This window comes from Perca fluviatilis, chromosome 2 (assembly GCF_010015445.1).
Source record: "Perca fluviatilis chromosome 2, GENO_Pfluv_1.0, whole genome shotgun sequence".
NCBI classification, from domain to species: Eukaryota; Metazoa; Chordata; class Actinopteri; order Perciformes; family Percidae; genus Perca; species Perca fluviatilis.
In genome coordinates this window covers 7,364,949-7,389,054 of record NC_053113.1, presented here as the reverse complement: position 1 = coordinate 7,389,054, position 24,106 = coordinate 7,364,949, and the positions used below count along the sequence as shown (strand labels likewise).

The following is a 24,106-nucleotide window of genomic DNA, read 5'->3' as shown; positions in this document are numbered from 1 at the left end:
ACAGAGAGCCAGCAGGAAAGTCCACATACACTGCTACTCTACCAGAGATGGAGGAGGAGATGGATGTTAGTCTCCTATTGTGACTGACAGAGTAACCACGATCAGAGCACAACACACACCAGGACTGATCATTAGCTCCGAACAAACAGTCATCACTGTTTCCTCTCCTCTTGATTCCTCTGTAACTCACTGATATATAAACCACTCCTCTCCTCTCAACCTCCCAGTAACAGCGACCAGTCAGACCATCTCTACACAGCAGCTGATAGTAGGACTCAAACCTCTCTGGATGATCAGGATATGGCTGCTTCTCCTCCACACGTGTCACCTTCCTGTTGTTGTCAGACAGTTTGAGTTCTCTGCTCACTGTGTTTGTGTCCAGTTCCAGCTGACAGCCATCTGATGGAGAGAAACAGACACAACACAGCAGCAGATTATCATCTGTTGATTTATTAACTCTTGTGTTTTCTTCCATCAAACTGACCTGAGGGGTATTGCACAAAACCAGGATAAGGGATTAAGCCGGGATATTCAGGTTATCCTGGATGAATTTAGCTTTGACTTGGTTGCACAAAAGCAGGTTGAATTAAGCCCAGCCAAGTAACCATGGCGATTTATTCTTTGCGGCTAGCCTGGTCCAGAGCAGGCTAACAGCCAGGCTAAGATTAATCCTGGAGTCTGATGTGTTAAATCAGCTGACGCTCTGATCCGAAATAAACGTGTTTAACAGTTATTCCGTTGTCTTCTGAATGTGTTCTGCTTTATTTTTATTAACATGCATTACTTGTCACTATTGCTGTCACGAGTTTGATTTAAATCCTACTACTGCAGTTGTTGAGATGGTAATGGTAAAAATACGATACGAAATACGACGATACGGAGGAAATGGGCTTCCTCCGCTGCTGTCCCCGTGAAATGTGCCCCTGCCCGTGCAACACGGGGAGGCGGGGGGAGGCAGGGGGATCCTCCCACACCGTGCAGCGGACTCTAAAAGCGGACTTTTAGCATCAATAACAACGACAATGGCACCTGATCAAACGTCCTTCTTAATCATTTTATTTTGGTGCTGTCACTTGTCATCTTGGAGCTTGGGAGTGAGAAAAAAAAACCATGAATAATAACAAGCATTGTTTATGAGATATGCTTACAGTGTGTATTGAAGTCACTTCTTTTTCTAGTTTTTGTCCAAGATATTTAGAATTAGATATAGCTTATGAAGATCTGTGCATATGGTTGTAAAACATATTCTCGCATTATGAATAAGCTTTGAAATTAAGCATAGTCCTTATAAATTTCCCAGGAACAAGAATTATTGTTTTTTTATTTATATAGTGCTTTACAGGCTACTCAAAGACACTTTACACTAAAACCAGCACATTTAGCGCACAAAAACAGATACAGCAATAAAACCAACACATAAAACAAGCATATTAAAGCAATTAAAACGTGGAGTGACTAAGTAGATTTTTTTTTTAAATCCATACGTATTCAGTCGGTCCGCTATTGTCTGTCGGGCTTTTTCTTTCCGTTTGATAATTTCCCTTTTTGCATATTATATGTTTCACCTCCTCGTAATTTTCCATTAGAAGCTGCTGCTCAGCGGGTGAAACATATGCTGCCACGCCTTTTCCATTTCTGCATCAGTAAATCTGTGATCGATACCGTGGGTCAATTTAAGAAACTCCGGAACGTGCACTTATCCCAGCTATGTACACCTGGCTTGACATAGCTTCACCTATTTATCCTGGCTCGGCAAACGTGCAAACCGATTAAGCGCGGTGAGTGGATCACACTAAGTCAAGCTGCGCCTTTTCATTTATCCTGGATTTCTTTATTCTACTTTTGTGCAATAAAGGCCCTGGTCTGTTTGTCTGTTTATAAAGCATGAAGTTAAAAATATCACCCAATTCTATTTTACACCTTATAGTCAACTCATTATAACTCATTACCAGAGTTTGATAGTTTTAACTTATTCTTTGGGATTCATGGTCAATAAAACTCATTTACATGAAATTATAAACAAGTTTACAGTAAAATAATCAGAAATTATTCTTTCTTTGTCCAGTTTTGTGTGTGTGTGTGTGTGTGTTTGTGTGTGTGTGTGTATGTGTGTCTGTGTGTGTCTCTATGTGTTTGTGTTTATGTGTTTGTGTGTGTGTGTGTCTGTGTGTATGTTTCTGTTTGTGTCTCTGTGTGTTTGTTTGTGTGTGTGTCTCTGTGTTTGTGTGTGTGTCTCTGTGTTTGTGTGTGTATGTGTCTGTGTGTTTGTGTGTGTGTCTCTGTGTGTTTGTGTGTGTTTGTGTGTCTCTGTGTGTGTGTGTGTGTGTGTGTGTGACTATGCATGTGTCTCTGTGTGTTTGTGTGTCTCTGTGTGTGTGTTTCTGTGTGTCTGTGTGTGTTTTTGTTTTTTGTTTTATCAGTAGATGTGTTGCATGTTTTAACAGTTATTATTTGCATGGTTTGTGGATTTGCTGTGTTTGTTAGACTGAGAATTAGGATTATGAGAAGCAGCTGTGATTGCCTGCCGGTAATTCCCCCCCCCACAGCTCATGATTGGCCACAGGATCTAATGTTTTGCTTGTTAAAGGTGAACAAGTGAACAACTAATATCAGCGATGATCAATAGAAACAAAGCTCTCTGTTGGCTCCACTGTTGATGAAACGTAATGATAAGTTCTGTTGGATCATTGTGTTCAGTTTGTTGTGTTTGTGGATTTTAAATCTATCCATTGAGTTCTAACATCTTTCCAGCCACTAAAACAGAAACTCTGGAGCCTTATGTAGGCTACGGCGAAAGTTCTGCGTAGAGCACGTGTCAAACTCAAGGCCACATCCGGCCCGCGGGCCTTGAGTTTGACACATGTGAATGAATTAATTATCTTTGGCCTGCATGACAAAATGTATTTACTATTTGAGCTGGCCTGCTGGTATATCGCAATCACCACCATAATAGTACAAATCCCACAATACACTTGCCGTGCATCGGCACGTCAATCACAGGCCCGCAAAAGCGTGCAACAATCGTCAACTAACCCTCTCCCCAAAAAATGGCTAAACGAAAGGTGGACTTTGAAAACAGGGGTTTTCAAGACAGGTGGGAGGCACAGTATATGTTCGCGGATGTAAAGGGCAAAGCTGTGTGTCTCCTGTGCGGAGACAGTGTGTCTGTAATGAAAGAATACTACATAAGAAGACACTATGAAACGAAGCACCACGACAAATACAAGCATCTGGACACCGACACAAAGGCTACAGAAGGTAGAAGAGTTAAAAGAAGTCTGGTGTCACAGCAGGCTATGTTCACTAAAGCCAAATCACAAAGCGAGGCTGCTGTTAAAGCCATGTCATACACCAGGAATCCTTCTGTGGCAAAGCCTTGAAAATGGAACATGTGATGAGCATCATAACACGAGTGTTTAACTTTATCAGAGTCAAAGGTTTAAATCACTGCCAGTTCAAGTCTTTTCTGGCGGAGTTAAGTTCAGAATATGGTGACTTGCCCTATCACACAGAGGTGCGATGGCTAAGCCAGGGAAAAGTGCTGGAAAGATTTTTCGAGTTGCGTGAGGAGATCTGTGAGTTCATGGAAAGCAAAGGGAAAGACACAACATAGCTCCGAAATAAAAAGTTTCTGTGTGAAGTGGCATTTGTGTGTGACATCACGAGCCACCTGAATGCGCTCAACCTGCAGCTTCAGGGGCGGGGCCGTGTCATCACTGACATGTACGCTACAGTGAGGGCTTTTAAAACCAAGCTGCACCTGTGGGAGACGCAGATGGTGCAGGAAAACTTGAGCCATTTTTCCGCACTGCCAAACAATGAAAGAGCAGGGTCGCTGCCCGTTTTTTCCCAACTGCACAGTTTGTTGTAAAAACTTCGGCATACTTGGTGCTGACTTCACACGGCGATTTGTCGATTTTGAAGCCCAAAAAAGCAGGTTTGAACTGCTCAGTAATCCATTTACAGCCGACATGGAAAGCGCACGATTAAACCTCCAAATGGAGCTGATTGAGCTCCAATGTAGTGACACACTGAAGGCAAAATATGAGTCTGTGGGCGCTGCAGAGTTTCCACGTTTCATCCCCAATACAATGCCCCAGCTGCGCTCCCAGGCTGCTCAAACGCTCTCTATGTTTGGCAGCACATACTTGTGTGAACAACTCTTCTCTTTGATGAAGATAAACAAAACTTCACACAGGAGTTCGTCTTCACTGATGAACACCTTCACTGAATCCTGAGGATTTCCTCAGCCCAGAGCCTCACCCCAGACATAGATGAACTTGTATCCAAGATGAGACACCAAGCATCTGGCTCAGACCAGTGAGCATTTCAGAGCAGCAAACGGTGCTTTGACGCATTTTCAGTCTTTAATGCAGTTTCATTTTTGCATTTTTTCTCTGGCTACTACAGGACATTTGATTTTCCTTTGAAGTAAATAACGTTTGGCTGTTGCTTGCCTGTAGAAAATGTTTTCACTTGAAATTACTCGGAAAACTGCAGATAGAGCCATAAGAAATTAGTGAAACTGATTTTATTTATTATTTTTATTTCTTTTATTTCCTAATTAATGTTGTTTTATAGGCCTTGTTGGTTTCAGGTTCATAATAATAATAATAATAATAATAATAATAAGGTTGTTTCAATAAGTTTTCAATAAACGTTGAACCCGTCCGGCCCTTGACTTATAGCAATTTTTTAATGTCGGCCCACTGTGTATTTGAGTTTGACACCCCTGGTGTAGAGCCTACGCAGAAGCATAAATCTGCCTTTAGACTCAACTCTCTTCTATAAACACATTAGGCAAGATGTTGCTGAACAAAATCCAACCTCAACCAGCAGTCTGCTTATTTTGCTTGTGTGTAATTGTCTGTCAGATTGAGTCTCTTCTGGTTTTACCCATCTTCTGTAATGATATTTGATGTTGTCTTGTTTTAACTGCTTGTGCTGATTGTCTGCTTAACATTGGTCTGTATTCATTGCCTGCATTAGTAATTACTACATGATGCTGCCTGACTCCTCTAAGATCTTCATTCAGTTCAGATGTTTCATTTTCTTGCTGGTTAAGATTTGAGATGTGTGTTTTATTTATTTTTTATATTTAATATCAGGCAGAGGGACAACAGGGGAAAATTATCCTTTTGGCCCATTTACAGGGATGTTGATCAATGTGCATTTACCCTGATAATTAGTAAAAATAAAATAAATCAAACTTAAAACAAACTCACACTTCCTCACACCAGGTTTCAACCACTGCGGTCCACCATGGTCCACCCTGCAGGAAGAAATAGTCACAATCAACTGCATACACCTTTACATGGATCCTCCATTAAACAGGAACCAGAGTTCCTCGGTTAGTGGCAGAGGAACTGTTTTGTCCATCTGTCCATACCTGAGAGTTTTCAGTTTCCAGTCATGATCCTCAAGCCCTGCTGACAGCAGCGTCACTCCTGAGTCTCCTGGATGATTGTAGCTCAGGTCCAGCTCTCTCAGATAGGAGGGGTTGGAGCTCAGAGCTAAGGCCAGAGAAGAACAGCCTTCCTCTGTGACCAGACAGCCTGACAGACTGCAAAAACACACACAGACACACCAATTTGCTCAATAGACGCATTAGATCCTCATAACAGCAACAAAAACTGTCACTGATGGTGTTCTGAAGTCCTGTAATAAACCTGCTCTTTGTATATCCAAGTAAAATTTCTGTTTTGTGAACAGATACTTAGACTTAGACTTAGACTTCTCTTTATTGATCCCTTTGGGATGACTCCCGCAAGGAAATTAGATTTCCAGCAGCAGATTTTAGCATCTTACAAAAACACACTCTTTAAATAGAAAAAGATAGACAAAATACAGTATAAGAATAACAAAACACAACAATAAAACTTTTAGCGTAAATATTTTTTCAAAAATAAACAAACAGTAAAACAACAATAAACTACAGATAAATAAAGATAGATATATAGGTATATGAGGACTATGTATGGTATTGTGTTATTATACAGTTAATAAATAAATGACATTTAGCATAAACTAGCAGTTAAGAGCAGTTAGAGTGTCCAGGTATGTATGTGAGTAGATTATTAATAATTTATTGCACAGTGTTCTGTTCTGTCCTCTTTACCCTATTAAATACTCTAGATACACTATCCTGGTGACAAGCTCCAGAGTCAGCGAACCCCTTCAGTACAATATTGCTGCCTCATCTAATACATAATCATAAAACGGACTAAAGAGACTTAATACTTAACTTATTACTCAGGTCCAGCTCTCTCAGACTAGAGGACTGGGAGCTGAGAACTGAGGACACTGTGTTCATCCAATAATTATTCTATGAAGAAAATAAGAGCTCATGAAACAACTGAACACCAACCTGAGAGTTTCCAGTCTGCAATGTGGACTCTTCAGTCCAGCAGACACCAGCTTCACTCCTGAATCCTTCAGGTTGTTGTTACTCAGGTCCAGTTCTGTCAGACTAGAGGACTTGGAGCTGAGAACTGAGGACAGAGCTTCACAGCTTCTCTCCGACAGGTTACAGCCACTTAACCTGAAGAGGAATCAGCAACACATAAGAAAAAAATAACAAGAAAACATTGTTAGGAAGAAGAAAAACTATATTTAATCTGGATAGTTTTGTGTGCACATACAGAGCTTTGTTGGAGGCTTTGACCACTGGCAGCAGCCTCAGAAGAGCCTTCTCTGAAGCAGAGTATTTCTTCAGGTCAAACCTGTCCAGATCTTTCTCTGATGACAGTAAGATGAAGACCAAAGCTGACCACTGAGCAGGAGACAGTTTATCTGCAGAGAGACTTCCTGAACTCAGAGCCAGTTGGATCTCCTCCACTAGAGAATCATCATTCAGTTCATTCAGACAGTGAAACAGATTGATGCTTCTCTCTGGAGACAGATTCGTGTTAATCTTCTTCTTGATGTACTTGACTGTTTTCTTGTTTGCCTCAAACATACTTCCTGTCTGTGTCAGCAGACCTCGTAGGAGAGCCTGATTGGTCTCCAGTGAAAGACCCAGGAGGAAGCGAAGGAACAAGTCCAGGTGTCCATTTGGACTCTGTAAGGCCTTGTCCACAGCACTCTGGTAGAACTGTGTTGATGTTGTTTGTTCTGATTTGTCTCTGAAAACTTTAGAAAACCAGGTTTTTTTCCGTTTCTCCAATAGCAGATTGACTCCAGAGTTGGTGAATGTCAGATGGACATGAAGAGCAGCCAGAAACTCCTGAACACTCAGATGGACGAAGCAGAACACCTTGTCCTCGTACAGTCCTCTCTCCTCTTTAAAGATCTCTGTGAACACTCCTGAGCACACTGAGGCTGCTCTGATATCAATGCTACACTCTGTCAGGTCTGATTCATAGAAGATCAGGTTGCCTTTCTGCAGCTGTCACAAAGCCAGTTTTCCCAGAGACTTCGATCATCTTCCTGGTGTCTGGACTCCAGTGTGAATCCTTCCGTGTCCTCCATCATACTTGACATTCTTCAGTTTGGACTGAACCACCAGGAAGTAGATGTACATTTCAGTCAGGGGTGGGGCGCTTTCCTTCCTCTCTGGTCTTCAACATGTCCTCCAGAACTGTAGCAGTGATCCAGCAGAAGATTGGGATGTGACACATGATGTGGAGGCTTCGTGATGTCTTGATGTGGGAGATGGTTCTGCTAGACTTCTCCTCATCTGTGAATCTATTCCTGAAGTACTCCTCCTTCTGTGAGTCAGTGAACCCTCTTACCTCTGTCACCATGTCAATACACTCAGTAGGGATCTGATTGGCTGCTGCAGGTCGTGTGGTTATCCAGAGGCGAGCGGAGGGAAGCAGATTCCTCCTGATGAGGTTTGTCAGCAGCACACCAACTGAGGTGGACTCTGTAACATCAGTCAGGATCTCAGTGTTGAGGAAGTCCAGAGGAAGTCGACACTCATCCAGACCCGCAAAAATGAACACAACCGAGAACTCTTCAAACCTGCAGATTCCTGCTTCTTTGGTTTCACTAAAGAACAAATGAACAAGTTCCACCAAGCTGTACTTTTTCTCTTTCAGCATATTCAGCTCTCTGAAGGTGAATGTAAATGTGAACTGGATGTCCTGGTTGGCCTCGTCTTCAGCCCAGTCCAGAGTGAACTTCTGTGTTAAGACTGTTTTCCCGTGCCAGCCACTCCCTTTTGTCATCACTGTTCTGATTGGTTTATCTCTTCCAGGTGGGGTTTTAAAGATGTCTTGACATATGATTGTTGTTTCTGGTCTGTCTGTTTCAGGTTGCTTTTTCTGCGCTTTTCAACATTTTGCTGTTTTTTTTGTTTTTCCTTGTGGTTTCCGATCTCTTCAGTCCCTCCGTCTGTGAGGTAGATCTCTGTGAACATCTGATTCAGAAGGGTTTCGTTTCCAGCTTTAGCAATCCCCTCAAACACACACTGGAACTTCTTTTGTGAGTTGGATTTGACTTTTTCTGGCATGACGCTAAGAATATCTGAAAACATAAAACAATAAAATCAATGAGGGGTTGTTGAAGTTAATGTCTGTGCACATTTCTGTTTTTCTGAAATCTATTTATTTAACATATTTAAAATGACTTATTGTTGTATGTTAATTCCTCAACAACTGATATGCTATGTCCAATTCATGCATCCATGAACTCTGTGGTCTCCAAAGAAACCAGAAGGTGATTGACTTAATTACAGAGGAATGGGAATTCATTTTGTCCAAGCTGTTTTTCAGAGTGGCATCAGTGTGTGCAATTGTTAACCAGAAGAGCCAACAAAAACTGGATTGTCTAACTCAGCTTCATGAAGTTTTGTTCTTGGACACACTTTAAATGTTGTGTCTGTGGTAGATGTGTGTTTGGTAGCTTGTTGTTGTTGCACAATATATAAGTCTGTCTTTGTAGATAAGAGGGAGACATTGGCTACAAAGCTAATGTTTGTTGAAGACATTGTAATATGTTTGATTTTTTGTTACATCCATTTTCTATTTCATAATATTATATATACAGTTTATTACATATAAGATGACTAACCTGCAGGTTCTGAGACAGTGGTTGATAAATACTTCACTAGCTCATTCTGATTCATCTTCACTAAAACTATTCTGGTCACTTTAATGGTGTTCATACTGTAGGTCAAGAACATAAGGTCCACTGTCTTCACCCTGTTTACATTCTCCAGTTTGCTCTTTGCAATTGCTGCGGAAATCTTCAAGGGCTCCTTTCTGCTGCAGGTGCCACTTGAATTGTTCAAAGTCCTCGTCTCCCAAATCTTCTAAAGTTCCCAAGACGACCTCTTGAGTTGTCTCCATCTTTTGTCCCTACGAAGATTCAAAATAAACCAAAAAAACATAGTCACCTCATATACCTCTGTTACTTTCACTTTCTATATCTTTGTCTAGCTCCACCCTAAGACGTTGGTTTTTTCCAAGCTTCTCATATTAATTCTTCAATTGAAATTGTATTTATATTGTCAAATAATAAAAAAGTTATCTCAGGTTACTTTAGAGGTAGAGTCTAGACCCAATAATTCCCACCCGAAAGCAGGCATTTGGTGCGACAGACTCTCACATCCACACTCAGTGAGCTGACATTGGCGAGAGTTCAGTCTGGATCTGAAAGTCCTACAGGATCTTGGATAAACTGTATAAGATAAAATGTAATATGTGAAAGAAAAAAATGTATATGTGTCTTTGTAATATGACAGTTTCGCTGATTGTTGACTCCTGTAAAGTTAATTATTGCATGAATGGAATGAGTTTCAAAGAAGGTGCTAAACCGGTTGTGCATTTTTATTTTGTGTTTTGTTGTGTTTCGTTTCTTAGTAATTTGCCCAACCCTGTTTATGACAGACATATTTACTGAAGTTGAATCACACAGATGCAGGAGGCATTTACTTTGCTTCCCCATGAAAAGCCATGTTTAAGACTTTTTACTATTTACCATTGACCTTTAATGTACATTGTACATATGAGAAATATACTTAAGGCATGCAGTTCATAATTTAGCTAACTATTATTCTATCAATGATATATATCTAATTTGTATTTGCATAAACTGAATGAAGCAGCATACTCAAACAATGGTGCACAGTATAGCACATATAGATATTCAAATGATGACTACACCAATTATATCTCACACAAGTTAAAGTGGTAGCTACACAGTATCTGATGTGTATTAGCAATGCTCCAAAAACTATAGAAATGTGTTACAGTGTATGTATAGGAAGACATGGAGCAAATTTTTTAAAGGCTTTCAACACGTCAGGTTTCCATCTGTTGTTGTTGCTTCAGCTGTAGTTACAGACTTACTCCACCAGGTGGAGACACTACATCAGGAATATACAGTGGTGCTCATACGTTTACACACCCATGCTAAAGTTGACTAAAAGGAGGAATAAAAAATCATCTTTTGGAAATTGATTTTAATGACTTAATTTAAAAAGAAATGAGGAAAAATCCAACCTTTAAGGTAACCAATGTTCTTTGTGAATGAATAATGTATCGTACATGAATACATGTTTTTCCTTTATATACAGGGGCATAAGTAAGTACACCCTATGTTAAATTCCCATAGAGGCGACAGATTTTTTATTTTTAAAGGCCAGTTATTTCATGGATCCAGGAATTCTTTGCATCCTGATAAAGTTCCCTTGGCCTTTGGAAGAGATTGGCATGGGGTACTTTCCATAAAATCATCTCTCAATGCAAATCAACCCAGCTATTAAGCTAACTCAAATAAAACCATGCCATGACGCTGATCAGTTGCCCAATAACATTACATTGTATCTTGTTTTCACCACAGCAACAAAGTGTTTCCTGCTGAGTCCTAATCCTCGCCAGTCTGCGACCTTCCCCTACACATCTCTAAGAGCCTGACAAGACCCTAAATCACACTGAACTCTTCTTTCTCATTCAACACTTTATCTGGACTCCATCTCAACCAATCATAGCTCCACTTACTGAACTTTCAGCCATCAGTGTGCATCTCTTCTGTCCTCAGCCTGTCTGCGTAGAAAGGAGCTTCAACTTCATCAGACGGAGAGTGCGGTGCTTCTTATCCCTCGTCAGAGTGTTTAAGTGTGTTTTGTGTTTGGGTGTGCTTTTTGTGTGTGGCCACACCTCACTATGAAATATGCAATCTGACTGGTAGACTATATGACTATTGTCATGTGTCACCACTAACATGGAAACAGGTGACAGGTGAGGATATCACAACAGATTGTTGTTGAAAGGGGTGGGGCTGTGTCCACCCTGTTCTCACTCCCAATTCGATCAAATACAGACACTTGGGTCTGTGTTTTTTGGCTGTGTTTTGATGCTTGCATGGCTTCTTATACTGAATGGGGATACTGTTGATGTGTAACTTGTCTTGCTGCTTCCTGTAGCTCTGCATGGCTTACTGAAAAAGCTCATTTGTTGCTCTATCTGTCTGTGTGGTGTCTTGTTGACTTGTATAGTTTAACCTGTACTAATGTCTTGCTGTTTCCTGTTGCTCTGGTCTAACATCATCTGGCCAATGGACTACAGCTGAGAATTTGCCAGCTGGCTAACACTGGCACATTTACAGAAATATTATTTAATGTGTGTTGTCCTTTAAAAAATAAAGAATGAGAATAAATAATAATTAATCCGGTTGTAAATCTCTTCTCTGCACAACCTTTCTTCTCTCTATTTGCGTTTGGCTGGTGTTTACATACAATAGGCAACAAACGTTTTTTAGTCTGAGCCATGGCTGACATCAGCACTATTCAGCTGCCTAAATATTCAGTAGTATGTTAACAATGGGACAATATGACAGAGTGGGTAACTATCACTTTCAGAGGACGCTGTCGTTGGAAAAGATTACTTTGCATGTTGACTGTCTTGGTCCGAACAATGATTAAGGAACCTTTTGTTTTGATGACAATAATTTATTCATTGATGGATTTATTTTGATTTGAAATAGTTAATCTGTTTCATTAAGTTAATAGTGGAGCGGCTAAGTGCTTATGTTTGGCAGAATCGTTCAGAATGATACAAGCATGAAAATTGGCATGAGCAGTCCCCATGGGTCACTTGACAAGAAAACTGTCCGAGCCAATTGAAATTTCAAGATTTTCAAGACGGCCGACACCATAGTGGAGCAGTTAAGTGATATAGTGGTTTATTTGGATCACACTAAGTCAAGTTGCTTTTTCAGTTATCCTGGATTTCTTTATTCTACTTTTGTGCAACAGGCCCCTGGTGTCAACCATCTGACTCCAGCAGGCTCCACCCTGAAAGGAGGGAGGAGGGGTTACTAATTTTATATTCATATTTGGGCTGTCAATCAATTAAAATATTTAATTCAGTTTAATTTCCTCTAAAGTGTCCAATCATAAGAGAAGTTATGTCAGGACACTTTCCAGATAGAGGAGGTCTAAGTCAGGATTTTATTTCATAGAATGCATTTTATTTCATAGTATGCACAACAAGCGTCAGCCCTCTAAAGCTTCTTACTACTCCAGTAATCAGCTGTTCTTATAATAGACTATTTGATGTGTATGAGAGTGTGTACCTAGCCTACTTTATCATATTGTAATGAGCAGGTCAGGAGAATATTACTGAAAGTACAAGTTGTTGTTCTATAGGATGGAGATATCTGTCTCTAGTTCCTGATAAACTCATCTATAGGCTATATGAATGCTGGGTTATTCAACCAAAGCTGTATGAAAATGAAAGCCCTACAGAGGGAAATGACTGAGATATTTTATAGAGTACAAATAACAGCGTGGGCCTATTACGTTTGGACATTTATGAATTCATGAATTAGACAATGTTTTACAAAGTGACTTAACAACTAAAGAAACAGTGTCCACTGCTGTGACTGCAGGGACGACAGTCCGCTCAGTTTCTGCTGATGTGTCCCCTTTTTGTTTAGGTTTTTCCCCTCAGAAGGACTGGGAGGCCTGTCTGCTGATTTTTCCTCCTGTTCAGTCTAAGGCTGAATTTCTGCATCCTCAGACAGAAATATTTGGTGATTTTTTTATTTTGATTTTCTGATGGCATTTGTTTTTCAGTCTGACCTGGTTGATCTTTCTCTCTTTCAGGTTCAGCTCGTTTCTGATTTTTATCATGCCAGGCTCTCACTAAATGCCCCTCCTCTCCACAGCCAAAGCACTTTACTGTCCCTGAATTAACAAAACCACAATGTACGAAAAGCTTCCCGAGGTGTGAGTTGAAGTCTGTGTCGGACAAAAGCAACAACAGCAACCAATCACTACCTCTCTCTTCTCTTCCTCACTTCCTCTCTCTTCTCTTCTCTTCCTCTCTCTTCTCTTCCTCACTACCTCTCTCTTCTCTTCCTCACTACCTCTCTCTTCTCTTCCTCTCTCTTCTCTTCCTCACTTCCTCTCTCTTCTCTTCCTCACTTCCTCTCTCTTCTCTTCCTCACTTCCTCTCTCTTCTCTTCCTTCTCTCTTCTCTTCCTCGCAAACTTCCTCTCTCTTCTTTTCCTCACTTCCTCTTTCTTCTCTTCCTTACTTCCTCTCTCTCTTCTCTTCCCTCTCCTCACTTCTCTTTTCCTCACTTCCTCCAGCTGCCTAAACCTCCAATTGTCTCAGCTTAGGTGCAAACAAAGCTTCCCAAATCTCCACTCTGGCCGGAGGTTTTAGAAAGAATCGTTTTTCAGAGGAGAATTCTCCGTTTCGTGTAAACGAAGGGTAATGTCTCTTTTTTTATAAATAACCATGTACGTGTAAACAGGGTCTGAGACTCGTCTGAGAAGGTTTCGCCATGTTTTATATATTTTAATAAACTGGTTGAGCTTTCTTTTAATATCGGAAATAATGATTTACATGTTGTTAACCCTCCTGATGTCTCCGGCCAAATTTGACCCATTTTCAAAAACTTTCTATATCTGAAATTTGGGTTTCGTTCAACCAAATTTTCATAAGAAATAACGTGGATGGTTCCCGACAGCGCTCTTCACAAGTTTTATTCAATTTATAGCATTTGAATTTTTTTTTTATCTATAAAAGAATTCCAATGAAAGTGACAAAACTGTCACGAAAAATGTCCAAAAGGTGCAAAAAAAAACGTTCGGCAAAAAGTGACAAAAACATTGGTGGAAAAGCTACAAAAGTGTCAAAAAAACGCTCAAAATATTGAAAAATCATTTAAAAGTTTGACCCAGAAAACCTAAAAGTTGCTTGTTGGTCGAAGGGAAGACAACATGAGAGTTCAAGCACAAGCTCTCTTTTAATTTCCCCTGGTAGTTTAACTGAAATCTCCCAAATCAGATCAATAGACAGTCAAGTTGGGACCTCGTTAAACACAACTGTCACACACACACACACACACACACACACACACACACACACACACACACACACACACACACACACACACACAGACACACACACATACATAAAGACACACAGACACACACACACACACAAACACACACACACATACACAAACACATAGACACACAGGACACACACACACACACAACCACAGGCACACAGACAGACAAACAAACACCCACTCACAACACACACATACACTCACACACAGAAATAAACACTGAATCCTTACAGGGGAATCATACACAATTTTGCCGTGTGTGTGTGTAAATATTTCTGTGCATGTGAACAATCAGAAGACCTTTCTACAATTTAAACTATATTAGTATTATAATAATAATAATAATAATAATTGAATTTATACGCTTTTCATGGACTCAAAGTCGGCTTTACAGGGCAGGGGTAGATTATAAAAACATAACAAAACAAAACAAGCAAAACAAAACAAGTAGAACAAAACAAGATACAGGATGAAAAGGGAGGGGGGCAGGTGGACTATGGGGTAGGCTGAGGTGAAGAGATGGGTCGTGAGGCGGGACTGGAAGATGGTGAGGGACTCAGAGGTGCGGATCTCTTGGGGGAGGGAGTTCCAGAGCCTGGGAGCTGCTCTGGAGAAGGCTCTGTCCCCAAAACAGCATGGGTTGGACTTTTTGGATGGAGAGGGAGACTGGCTGAGGTGGATCTGAGGGACCGTGAGGGTTGGTAGGGGAGAGGAGGTCAGTGAGGTATGAGGGGGCCAGATGGTGGGGGCTTTGTAGGTGAGGACCAGGATTTTTGTAGGTGATCCGGTGGGAAATAGGAAGCCAGTGGAGTTGTTTTAGGACTGGAGTGATGTGGTCCCAGGATTTGGAGCAGGTAATGAGAGGGGGCGGCTGAGTTCTGGACCAGTTGGAGTCGGTTGATGTTGGTAGAGCTGATGCCGAGGAGAAGTGAGTTGCAGTAGTCCGTCCGGGGAGGAGATGAAAGCGTGAATGAGTCTTTCAGCAGCCAGGGGGTGTGAGAGAGGGTCTGATTTTGGCGATGTTGCGAAGGTGAAAGAAGGAGGTTTTAATGACTTGAGGATGTGAGGCTCAAAGGGAGAGGGTGGAATCAAAGATAACGCCAAGGTTGGCGGGCCTGGGGAGATGGGGGAGACAATGGTGCCGTTGATGGTGAGAGTGGGGTTATTGGTTTTGCTGAGTGTGGATTTGGAGCCGATCAGAAGGAATTCTGTTTTGTCGCTGTTGAGTTTGAAGGAAGTTGTGTTGCATCCAGGTTTTAATAGCTGACAGACAGGAGTTGATGTGGGAGAGGGAGGGGATTGTGGGGGATTTGGTGCTGAGGTAGATCTGGGTGTCGTCAGCATAGCAGTGGAAGTCCAGGTTGAAGTGGCGGAGTATCTGACCAAGAGAGAGGATGTAGATGATGAAGAGGAAGGGGGCCAAGTACGGAGCCTTGGGGAACACCCAGTGACTGTGGCTGTGGCAGAGGTGTGGTTGTGGAGAGAGATGAAATGGGATCTGTTGGAAAGGTAGGAGTGGAGCCAGCTGAGTGCAGTACCTTCGATACCGAGGTCTTTGAGTCTGGTGAGCAGGATGTTATGGCTCACAGTATCCAAGGGCTGCACTCAGGTCGAGGAGGATGAGGATGTTGAGGGAAACCCGGTGTCAGCAAAGGTGAGGAGGTCGTTAAGGACTTTGGAGAAGCGGTTTGTGTGCTGTGTAGGGGGCGAAAACCAGATTGGAGAGGTTCGAATAAGTTATTGGCAAGAAGATGGGTTTGTAGTTGTGAGGCGACTATGCGTTCCAGGGTTTTAGACAGAAAGGAGAGGTTGGATATTGGGCGGTAGTTGTTGAGAGAGGAGGGATCCAGACCAGGTTTTTAAGGAATTGGGGTGACAGCGGCAGTTTTGAAAGCAGAGAGGACAGTTCCAAGGGACAGAGAGGGAGTTGAAGAGGTTAGTGAGGTAGGGGCATAGGACCGGGAGGCAGGACTTCAGAAGTGGAGTAGGGGAGGGGGTCAAGGGAAGCAGGTAGTGGGTTTTGGAAGAGCTGATGAGTTTGGAGATTTCAGGAGGAGTGACTGGGTCAAACTGGGAGAGGAGGAAGTGTGGGAGGAGGGTTGGGAGGTCTGAAGGGATGGGGAGAGGAGGGTCCAAGGTAGGTGCTGGAGTAGATCCTGGGAGGTCAGATACAGGGGATAGAGATTTGTAAAATGAGATTGATTTTGTCAGTGAAAAAGTGGAGGAATGAGTTGCAGAGATCCGGAGTAGAGGTAAGGAGGGCTGTTGGTCCGAGGCTTGATGAGGTTGTTCAATGTGGAGAAAAGGGTTCTGGGGTTTTGGCAGGGGGTCGGTGAGGATGGTGGAGAGGTAGGCAGATTTGGCAGCAATGGGGCATCGTTGGGCGATGAGATGGGATTTATAAGGCTTCATGATGGACTGTGAGGGGTGATTTCTTTGTCCAGACGTTCAAGTTGGCGCCAGTTTGTTTTCATTTTCCGAGTGCAGGTGTGTACCAGGGTGAAGGCAAGGCAAGGCAAGGCAACTTTATTTCTATAGCACAATTCAGCAGCAATGCGATTCAAAGTGCTTTACACAAGACATAAAAACAGTTAAAATATCATACAAATTGGTAACAGATGAAGAAACAATTATATAATAAAATAAATGAATAAAAAAATAAAATTTAAATACAAAATGAATTAAGAAAAGGCAGTGTTAAAAGAAAGGTCTTCAGCCTTGATTTAAAAGAGCTGAGATTAGTAGCCGACCTACAGTTTTTGCGGTAGTTTGTTCCAGATGTAGGGACCATAGAAGCTGAAAGCAGCTTCCCCTTTTGTTCCGGCTCTGGGTATGGCGAGGCAGGCCCGTCCCTGATGATCTCAAGGATCTCAACGGCTCATAGTGTAGTAGCAGATTTGAAAGGTAAATTGGTCCTAAACCGTTTAGTGACTTATAAACTAACATGAGTATTTTTGGAAATCTATTCTTTGATGCACAGGAAGCCAGTGTAAGGACTTCAGAACTGGAGTGATGTGATCTATTTTTTGGTGTTAGTAAGGACTGGCACGCAGCGTTCTGAATCAGCTGGAGCTGTTTAATAGACTTTTATGAATACCTGTAAAAACGCGTTGCAGTAGTCAAGTCTACTGAAAATGAAAGCATGGATAAGTTTTTCTAAATCCTGTTGGCACATAAGTCCTTTTACCCTTTGCTATATTTTTTAAGATGATAATAGGCAGATTTTGTTACTGACCTAATGTGACTGTTAAAATTTAGGTCCAGAGTCCATAATTATGCCAAGATTTCTTGTTTTGTCTGTTGTTTTTAACATTGTTGATTGAAGATGAACATTTACTTTAATCGTTCATTTTAGGTCCAAAAATGATCACCTCCGTTTATCTTCATTTAATTTTAGGAAATTCTGGCACATCCATTCGTTGATTTGTTCAATGCACCTGGCCAAGTGTTGGTGTTGGAGCTGTAGTCTCGGGTGACAAGGTTATATAAATCTGTGTATCGTCCGCATAGCTGTGATAGTTTATGTTGTTGTTTTTCCATGATTTTAGCTAGGGGGCGCATGTATATATTAAACAGTAGAGGCCCCAGGATGGAGCCGCGGGGAACTCCACATGTCAAACTTATACGCTCAAGATGCATAGTTACCTATTGACACATAGTAATTTCTATTTTTTAAATAGGATTCAAACCACTGTAGTACTGTTCCAGAAAGGCCTACCCAGTTTTTTCCTCGTCTATTTAATAATATGTCGTAGTCAACGGTGTCAAATGCAGCGCTGAGATCTAGTAAAAACTAAGACTGTCGTTTTGCCACTATCTGTGCTTAGGTGGATATCATTAAAGATTTTCAGAAGAGCTGTCTCAGTGCTATGATGTGGCCGAAACCCGACTGTAAAGGGATCCAAAATATTCTTTTGGGACAATAAAAGGTTTATTTGTTGAAAAACCCTTTTTCAATAATTTTACTTAAGAATGGGAGGTTTGATATAGGCCTATAGTTGTCCATAAAGTGATGTATCTAGGTTATTCTTTTTAAGAGTGGCTGATTACTGCAGTTTTAACCCGCCTGTGGGAAGATGCCTGTTTGAAGAGACATGTTTACAATTTGTAAAGATCTGAGACCAAACAATTCGAAACATTTTAAAAAAGCCAGTTGGTAAAATATCCAAGGCAACAGGAAGGGGTTTTCAGATTTTGTATAAACTCCGGCAGTTGACCTTGGTGAATCGTTGAAATTGTGTCATATGAGGACTTGTTTTGCTAAGCATTGAGACAGCACATATCCTGTACCTGATATGGATGCACTGACTGTAAGTCTAATTTTCTGGAATTTTTTACTAAAGAAGATTGCAAAGTTATTGCAAGCTTCGGTTGGATAAAGATCAGATGCTACTAGTACTGGAGGGTTTGATAACCTATCGACAGTAGCAAATAGAACACGTGAATTATTAGAGTTTTTGAAATAATTTCAGAGAAGAACGTCCGCCTTGCATTTCTCAGTACCACATTAAAATACAAAGTCTGTCTTTATAGATTTCATAATGGACCTTTAGGTTTGTTTTTTACGCCACCCGCATTCAACTTTTCGACACTCTCTTTTTCTAATCTTACAGGTCGCGACATTTCTCCATGGAGATTTTTTTCTTGCTAGAGATGATTTTGACACTTAAGGGAGCAATGGTTGTCAATAATAGTTGATATTCTACAGTTGAAATTATCTAGAAGTTCGGTTGCTGAGGCTCCAGAGGGGCAGTTGTGGACGAGAAAAGCTGAATGAATTTTTCACTGATGCTTTCAGTGATGTATCGTTTTCTGATTACCTCTGTATGAACAGTTTTTTCACAGTTATAGAGCTATTAAAAACACACATGAATGATCAGAAAGACCAATATCATTCACCACAACTTTGGAAATGTTCAAGCCTTTAGAAATAATTAAGTCCAAGATGTGACCTTTGTTGTGTGTGGCTGTAGTCACATGTTGAGTGAGTCCATAATTATCAAAGATACAATACAATTCCTTTGTACCTCTATCCTCAGGGTTGTCGACATGAATGTTGAAATCACCCGTAACAATTATACAGTCGGAAGTCAACACAGATCATAGACAGTAGTTCAGCAAAATCATCAAAAAAAGAAGAGGTGTTAAAAGTGGCGAGTTTTTGTTTTGAGGGGGGCCAGGGTGTTGAGGGAGGTAGACAAGGTGGAGTTGAGGTGGTCTGTGAGGTCATCGGGTGAGGTGAGGGGTTGAGTCCAGGTGGAGAGTGGTGGGAGAGCAGGTCAGAGAGATGGTGGGGATTGATAGATTTGAGGTTGGGGAAGGTGATTTCTCTGAGGGGGAGTGGGGTTGGAGAAGGGATGGTGAACCGTATCAGTTTGTGATCAGAGAGGGAAAAGAGAGGCATGGATGGAGGTCGAGCACTGGTTGGTTGGTGGAGCAGACCAGGTCGAGGATGTGTCCTTTTTCATGGGTGGGGAATGTGACATGTTGGGTGAGAGAGAAGTTATCCAGTAAAATGTTGAATTCTGATGAGAGCTTGCATGTGGGGGAGTCCATGTGGATGTTTAAGTCACCCGGTAGTAGCAGAGCGTAGAGATGAGAGGGCTAGTGTAGAGGAGTTCAGTAAAATCAGAGAGGAAGGGAGGGATTTGGTTTAGGTGGCCGTAAATGAGGATGACTGTCATGGAGGGAAAGAGTTTTGAAGGCGAGATATTCAAACGATGATAATAATAATAATAATAATAATAAATTGAATTTATATAGCGCTTTTCATGGACTCAAAGTCGAAGGGGGGGAGTTCTGTGATCCCGGAAGTTCTTGATTGAAAATGAGCGAGGGCCACCTCCACGGTGGGAGGGCGGGGTTTGCAGATGTAGTTGTAGCCAGGGGGATGCTTGGTTGAGGGGAGAAGAAGTCATTGGGTTGTTGCCAGGTTTCGGTGAGCAGAAGGAAGTCAAGATTATGGCAAAGCACATTAAAAGAGAGAGCTCAACAACCAGTGTGTAGTTGGTTAGACAGACATGTGGTAATATGAATGAAGTGTTTGATTTTGATAAATGCTATATGTAGTTCTGGTATCAGGATATATGAGGTATTTTGCAGTTTGGGTGTGTGGTTTTGTAAATTGTGTTAAGTATTTTGATAAAACCAGCCTAGTTTGTAAAATTGTGTTTATCATTTGGAAAAAACTGTAATCAGACTCTTCCTTTTTGCTTCTGAACACCCTAAATGTCCCTGTGATGTTTCTCTCCAACACTTTAATTAAACATAATTTCCTGATTACATCAGATCAGATAATCAGAGTTTCCAATCGTTACGGATTATAAATTCATCTTTATTTTGTTCCTTCCAGGAAATGATTCAGAATGAAGAGATTTCCTTCCAGGAACCTCCAGGGAGTTAGGAGGAAGTTTACTGAGTCATATTCAGAGAGCTGTTCAGAGGGACCAACCGGAGGATCCACATTCCTGCAGCTGGCCGCAACAACCAACCAGGGGAAAAACATTAGATCCTGTGGCCAATCAGGAGCTGTGAGGGGGTCAGGCAATCACAGCTGCTTCTCATAATCCTAATTCTCAGTCCAACAAACACAGCAAATCAACAAACCATACAAATAATGTTAAAACATGCAACACATCTACTGATAAAACCAAATAACAAAAACACAGACAGACATACATACATACATACACACACAAACACACACAAAACAGACACACATGCACACACACACACACACACACACACACACACACACACCCCCAAAACAGACACACACACACACACACACACACAAACACACACACACAAACACACAGACCCAAACAGACAAAAAGAGACACATATACACACACATGCACACATGCATACACACACACACACAAGAAACAGACACACACACACAGACCCAAACACACAAAAGAGACACATACACACTAAAACAGACACACACACACTCCCACACACACACAAACAGACACACACACACACACAGACACACACACACACACAACGCACACACACACGCACACACACACAAAAAAAAAACAGACACACACACACCACATACCCAAACGCATACCCAACACACACACACACACACACACACACACACGCATACACACACAAACAGAGACACACACACAGCGACACACACAAAACAGACAGACACACACACACACACACAATGCTGCCAGAGAACGGATGAATCTGCTGTATCCCCCCTCCTCATTCCCCTGCTCTGGTGTTTCCCCTCTCATTTCCCCTGCTCTGGTGTACCCCCTCTCATTCCCCCTCTGCTCTGGTGTTTCCCCCTCTCATTCCCCTGCTCTGGTGTACCCCCTCTCATTCCCCCTGCTCTGGTGTTTTCCCCCTGTCATTCCCCCTGCTCTAGTGTTTCCCCCTCTCATTCCCCTGCTCTGGTGTTTCCCCTCTCATTCCCCCTGCTCTGGTGTACCCCCCCTCATTCCCCCTGCTCTGGTGTTTCCCCCTCTCATTTCCCCTGCTCCTGGTGTTACCCCCTCTCATTTCCCCTGCTCTGGTGTTTCCCCCCTGTCATTTCCCCTGCTCTAGTGTTCCCCCTCTCATTTCCCTCTGCTCCTGGAGTTTCCCCCTCTCATTCCCCTGCTCTGAGTGTTTCCCCCTCTCATTTCCCCCTGCTCTAGTGTTTCCCCTCTCATTCCCCCTGCTCTAGTGTTTTCCCCTCTCATTCCCCCTGCTCTGGTGTTTCCCCTCTCATTCCCCTGCTCTGGGTGTTTCCCCTCTCATTCCCCCTGCTCTAGTGTTTCCCCTCTCATTTCCCCTGCTCTGGTGTTTCCCCTCTCATTCCTCCTGCTCTGGCGTTCCCCCCCCCTCTCATTCCCTCTGCTCCTGAGTGTTCCCCCTCTCCTTCCCCCTGCTCCCTGTCATTCCCCCTGCTCTGGGTGTCCCCCCTCTCATTCCCCCCTGCTCTGGTGAACAACAACAACCTTGTTTTGGGTTAAAACACTCCTGAGGAACATGTATTTCCAGGATGTTTCCCCCAGGACATGAACTTGTCCTGGCTTTAAAGGCCTGTGTTTTATGATTCACCCATCCCCCGCTAACCTCCTCCCTACAGGCCAACACAGCTCTCATAGAGCAGCAGTCAGGGGTGGTGCATACAGAATAAACGTTGAATACTTAGGAATTAAAGTGATTAACTCTTAAGTAGCTGTTTGAACGAACATGCTGAACCAATCGCTAACGTCTAGATTTCACGTCTCCACTCCACCAATCTAGATACCACCGCTCACGCTACTCTGTTACCAGGATGGTTTTCCATGGACAACCTTCCTATAATACATCCATGGGGATAGCAGGCTAGTTACTCAGCTAGATTTCTTATTACACCATGTTGTAATGCTACAAACAGCCCCAACATGAGCTTATCCGTCGTGGGGAGGGAGTCCCTTCAGCTCTCATCACAGCCAATTAAGCGTTAGTCTCGCTCACCGGGGGAGACAGCGTTACGTTCCCTCTGTTTGGTGTGACTTAATCACACACACACACACACACACACAGACACATACACACACACACACACACACACACACACACACACACACACACACACACACACACACACACACACACACACACACACACAGATGGGTGCTTCATAAAACACAGGCCTTTCAAGCCAGGACAAGTTCATTTCCGGGGAAAACACCCAGGAAATATACGTTCCTCAGGAGTGTTTTAACACCAACCAAGGTTGTTGTTGTTCATCAGGCAGGGGGAATGAGAGGGGAAAACTACAAGCAGAGGATGAAGAGAAAACTGAAGCAGAGGGGAATGGAAACAGGCGGGAAGGCGGAAGGCTGAAACGAAGTGAAGAAGCCACCAGAGCAGGAAAATCGGAGAATTTCTCAGAACGAAGATGAAGAGGAACACCAGAGCGAAGTGAAGAGCTACCAGGCAGAGGCATGAGCAATTACCAGAGCAGAGGCTCGGAAAACACCAGAGCGAAGTGGAGTGCAGGGAAGAATGTGAAACTACAAAGGGGAAGTATGAAAGAGGCTACAGGCAAAGAGAGCAGGGAGGAAGAGAAGCTACAAAGAGCAAGGAGGAATGAGGAGAGAGTACAGAGGCTGAGAGGTGGAGAAGAGGAGAGGCTGGAGCAAGGGAAGGAGATACAGGCAGAAGGGGAAAATAAGAACGATGGAAGGGAAACCTGACAGGAAAGGAGAAGGCCTAGAGCAGGAATGAGAGGGAAGAAAAACTAGAGGCTGGGGAATGAGGAGGGAGGGAACACCAAGAGCAAAAGGGGAATGAGGAGGGGGAAACACCAAGAGCAAGAGGTAGGAGGGGAGACACCAGATAGGGAATGGGGAGTGTGAACACCAAGAATAGGGAGGAATGGGGAGGGAAGCCACTAGAGCAGGGGGAAGTGGGGGGAAACACTAGAGCAGAGTGGGGAGGGAGGGAACATAGAGTGGGGGGAATGAGGGAGGGAACACACCAGAGCAGGGGGAATGAGGAGGGGAAACACTAGAACAGAAGGGGGAATGAGAGGGAACACAAGGGCAGGAATGAGGCTGCAAGAGCAGAGGGGGAATGAGGAGGGAGGGAACACACAGAGCAGAAGGGGAATGAGAGGGCTACAGAACAGGAGGGGAATGAGAGGGAACCTGGAAGCAGAGAGGGGGAATGAGAGGGAAGCTTACTGGGAGACAGGAGGGGGAATGAGAGGGGAACACCAGAGCAGGGGGAGATGAGAGGGAAACAGAGCAGGGAGGAATAGAGAGGGAGGAAACACCAGAGCAGAGAAGCAG

At 42.7% G+C, this 24,106-nt stretch overlaps 1 protein-coding gene, 1 long non-coding RNA gene and 1 pseudogene across 2 annotated transcripts in view; all 3 read right to left on the bottom strand.

Annotated features, from left to right (window-relative positions):
* Nucleotides 1-23,259, bottom strand: part of LOC120545619 (ATP-binding cassette sub-family F member 3-like) — a 30,839-nt gene extending 7,580 nt beyond the window's left edge. Inside the window, exons 1-3 of the mRNA XM_039780137.1 lie at nucleotides 23,247-23,259; nucleotides 12,790-12,796; nucleotides 9,365-9,367 (exon numbers count right to left, since the gene is read on the bottom strand). Of these exons, the coding sequence (XP_039636071.1) occupies nucleotides 9,365-9,367; nucleotides 12,790-12,796; nucleotides 23,247-23,259 (23 nt within the window). The remainder of the gene's footprint in view (nucleotides 1-9,364; nucleotides 9,368-12,789; nucleotides 12,797-23,246) is intronic.
* On the bottom strand, nucleotides 373-6,417 carry LOC120544109. Its single transcript, XR_005636456.1, has 4 exons — nucleotides 6,368-6,417; nucleotides 5,390-5,563; nucleotides 5,226-5,272; nucleotides 373-399 (listed from the first exon to the last, which is right to left on the bottom strand). It is a non-coding gene; the product is annotated as an uncharacterized LOC120544109 (long non-coding RNA).
* A 475-nt stretch (nucleotides 23,260-23,734) lies between the features above and the next one.
* LOC120545591 overlaps nucleotides 23,735-24,106 on the bottom strand; it is an 11,015-nt pseudogene continuing 10,643 nt past the window's right edge.